Below are 4,413 nucleotides of genomic sequence, written 5' to 3' on the forward strand. Positions count from 1 at the left end.
TATTGCAAGGATCGGCTGTGTGAAGTCCCCCTGCGGATAATAGTATTTACTGATGCGTCATTTTCCCCGAAATGATTCATTTCCTATTTTCTGGCAGGTTCTCCTACTCCACGTTGAACGTAAAGCTAAAACCAACCCACGATGCCACCGGCAAACAACAATAGCAACAACAACGATGATTTGCCCCGCCCAAGGCGGACTTTAGCGCCCCTCCGCCGTACGAGGCGACGGACAACCTCAATCATCAGTACGCTCAACCCCAGGAGATGGCCGCCACGGTAAAGCTGCCGACGTACGAAGAAGTTCAGATGGAAAAAATGATCAACCACGAGTTGCCGATTCCGCCGGGTTCCACGGGACACATGCTGCCACCGCCACCACCCAGCATCACGGGCCTTCCCCTCGGCGGACGGGGCGGAGTTGGACCGAACGGAACCGGACCGGCCGTCACATTCATCGCCATCGACGCAGACGGAGAAAACATCAACGCCGACAACAGTCTGCTGGGAACGGACATTGTCTTCGTGACGGCTTTCCTGGTAGCGTTCCTGTTCAACTGGATCGGATTCTTGATGCTGACCTGCTTCTGTCACACCATCGCGGCCCGTTACGGTGCGCTCAGCGGATTCGGCCTCTCGCTGGCCAAGTGGACCCTGATCGTGAAGCACTCGACCGATTTCGCCTCGCACGAAAACTCGTGGCTTTGGTGGCTCATCATGGCCTTTGGATTCCTCATCTGCGTCCGGGCCCTCGTCCAATACATCAGCATCAAGCGAACCTGGCGACTGCTGTCGACTTCGGCCCAGGAACGGTTGCTGTTCTTTTACTGAGTCTCGTGTGTCGCTTAAGCAAAAGCGATCGGATTTTAGGACCATCTTTACCAAGCAGCTTACACAATCAACACACACACACACACTCACGCAACAAGCAGCGTTTGGATTGAGTTTTGTGATACAACAACAAATAACCCCGCTCATCTCTGATTTCCTTGCAGTTTTAGTTAGTTTAGAAAAGGAGGCAGATGGAGAAAAAAAGGCAGTTAAATAACTCACGTTTTACACACAAACTCACAAACATTCCCTTTGGTCCCGTATTTGCCACAAAAAACACACATGTTGTTCACGTCCGCGTGGAATAGTTTTGTGGTGAAAGCATGCAAACAAAACAAAACAAAAAACTAAAACAATAGAGACAATGCCTGTCTCGCCATGTCCGTTTTTATTAGAATAAAAAAAAGTACCATAAATAGTTGTGAATCGCTGTACTTAGAGGAAGAATCCAGTGACCCCAACATTGTACGAAAAGAAACCCATTTTGGGAACCAAAAGCAAAAACTTAATGGACGCTCACACCGGCAAAAATATGTGCAATCGTTGTGTTAGGATTCGCGCAATGTATTTATTCTCTTATTGTTTCGTTCACTGTTATATTGCGTTTGGTGTCTTAAAAAAAAATGTTTCGTTTAATGAAGATCTAAGCCCAGCGTGGCAGGGATATTTTATTTTCTCTTTTGAGCAAAGTAGAACCACGCAAGATGCGAGAACGTGCGAGGAAGAAATACAACAACAAAAAATACAAGAATGAAACTAATCAGAGAAAGGAACATAAAATTCATTGCAGACATAGAGCATATTTTTGTACTTGTAAATAGGCTTTAGTGTGGAATAAAATACTAAAGAACAATATCTGCTAAATATCGTGAAAAACGTAAAATTTATCTGAATAAACTGTAAAAAACACATGCAATTGTTTTTTTTTTATCATAATACAGAAAAGAAATGTCAAGTTGAAGAATTAGAACACTTCTACCGTTTATTTTAATAGGTCCTATAAACATATGAAACACAATTGCTTATAGGACCTTTACAAAAACACTAGAAATAAATTAAATATTTTTTATACACAAAATATCAGATCAAAGTCTTTAAAAATTAAAAAGTTTGTGTCTATCGGCTTTAATCAAGGTTAAGGGGTGAGCAAAAAAAAAAAACGAATTTTCAAGCATGATCTTCAGAAAAAAAAAGAAATAGATGAAATGTATACCAAAATTCTAAAAAACATACTACAACCACCGACACCGACGTAACACTCCAGGTAAAATATCAAAAATTTGCGAAAATATTTTTTTTTTTTTTTGCTAAAACTTTTCGGTCAGTGGTGCCAAAATTCAAAATTTGATAAAATATTTAAATGATTTAAATTACTTTAGTAAGCATTATGCAAAATATTCTGAATACACTAAAACCCCGATAGTTTGATACCCTCTTAACACGGAGCTAACACACACTACAAAATGATTAGTTTGATAGTAAGTGTGTGTATCAATTTTTAGTTTGACTTTGACCAACCAACGGGGTACAAACTAAAAAACTGTCAAACGAAAAAGTGACCAGCCACCGGGTGTTGAGTGTAGTTTTTTCAAAGAATATGTTAATTTCATAGTTTTTTTTTCTCTCCTAAATTCTAGGGAAATTTGTAAGGGGGGACAACACATTTTGCAACGTCCTTGAAGAATTAAAAAAAAAATCAAAAATTGAATTAAATGGGGTTTTTTGGTTTTAATTTTTTTCCAAATATGCATTTTTTAGTTATCAGTTATTAAAATTTTAATATTTTACTTTTACTGCTAAAACATGCATTTTTACATTCTTTTTTTTTATTCAATGTATTTGTACACCACAGAGCATGTATTTCAAAATATTTAAAGTATGAATTTTGAATTTAAATAAAACGTAAAAAACATTTTTGAACAAAAATGTATGTTTTTTTTTTATTTTTGTTTTCAAATTTTGTATGACATTTTTTGAACTTGGTACACTCTAAATTCTGTAAACATTATTACAGCTTTGCAACTCTGAAAAATTTGCAAAATATTTTTTTTCCAATACTTTTCCGTATGTGGTGCCAAAATTCTAAATCTGCAAAAATATTAAGAAGTATTGCGTTATGCAATATATCGACGCCTCCGTGCTCTCTTATGCTAACTAGATAGGAATCTCAGCAAGCTTAGTACAATACAGTATAGAGGCATCGATATTCTGAATAGTTAGATTTTTTATTCATTTTCTTGAAATGTAAATGTCAGTCAATCAATCAAGTCAGTCAAAAAATTGAAGAAGAGAAAAAAAACTTGAAATATTTTTAATTTGCAATAGTCTAAAATTAAATACATTTTTTTGTAGTTTTTAATTATTGTCAACATGCATTTTTGTAATTATCAGTTTTTACATTTTCAAATTTTGGGATATCTTGAATTTTTGACTTCTTAAACTTGATTTTTTTTCTTGTTTTGATTTGTTTAAATTTATATATTTAAAAAAAATAATGCATAAATTTTGAATTTTCAAATTAAAAGAAATTATCTATGTTTTAATCATAAAAAAAATCCGAAAAACGTATGTATTTTGCAACTTTGCTTTGCTTTTTGAAGATACTAAAATTACGTTACAAAAAATCTTGTTTATGTGTACCTTTAAATGCAAAAAAAATAATTAAAATACATATGACAATTTTCTGAGTACGATGACGACAGTAAGGCCGTTGCAAATATTTTTCAAAGTTTCCCCCCCCCCACCCTTTCAAAATTGGTCCGAACAATCAGGGGGCAAAAACATTTTTTTTTTCAAAAATCTTCAAAATTTTAATGAAGATAGAAGTCAAATTAACTTAAAACAATCTTAAACGCATTTTTCTGCATTTATAAACACATTTATCATGTTTGGGCTGGATTAAAATTATTTTTAATTTTTATGTAATTCCAATGTACAGCACCGCAAAAACTTTTTTTTTTTTGCAAAATAAATAAATTTTTGGACGATACTTAAGTATTTTGGAGACTAATGATTGCAAAACAACTGGACAGGTGCAAAATGCATTTTTAAACACTTTGTTCATTCAAATGTTGAAACCATGGCTCGTAAATTCAATGTTTAAACTTTTTAATTTTTTTGACCCCCTCACCTCGACTTTCGTCAGAGTCGAGGGATGTAAACTTTAAAAAATATTTGCAACGGCCTAAACTGTTTTAAAAATTAACCCTTCTTGGCAGAAAGCATCCTACTTGACAGCTTGTTTTAAGTAGACCATAGTTGATCTATCTGATGCATGTTGCCTTTTTTTTGCATTTGAATGAAAAAAGAAAATAATCAGGAATGGTTTTCAATTCGTTTTTAATCGTGTTTTACCGCTGTACAAAAAATGACTTAGAGCTTTAGAGCCCTATTGAACTCACTTCGTGCTCCTGCTAAAATTGCCTACATTTTGGCGCATTCTTTATCATAATGCCCCCTTCACATACCCCTCGTTCAGATTGACAAAACCAAAACGCTTTTTCCCCCAGTGTAGTGACATCTGTCGCGCGCGTTTCTTCTTTCCCTCCTTCGTCGTGTTCGTTATGTTTTTTGGCGCGCGAAC

General features: G+C 35.4%; 1 protein-coding gene across 1 annotated transcript; it reads left to right on the forward strand.

Annotated features, from left to right (window-relative positions):
- The first annotated feature begins 97 nt into the window (after positions 1-97).
- On the forward strand, positions 98-1,741 carry LOC6031075 (NEDD4 family-interacting protein 1). Its single transcript, XM_001841874.2, is given in 2 exon segments — positions 98-181; positions 184-1,741. Coding segments are annotated over 2 exon segments (687 nt in total). The 5' UTR covers positions 98-141; the 3' UTR covers positions 831-1,741.
- The last annotated feature ends 2,672 nt before the right edge of the window (positions 1,742-4,413 follow it).

This window comes from Culex quinquefasciatus, chromosome 3 (assembly GCF_015732765.1).
Source record: "Culex quinquefasciatus strain JHB chromosome 3, VPISU_Cqui_1.0_pri_paternal, whole genome shotgun sequence".
Taxonomy (NCBI): domain Eukaryota; kingdom Metazoa; phylum Arthropoda; class Insecta; order Diptera; family Culicidae; genus Culex; species Culex quinquefasciatus.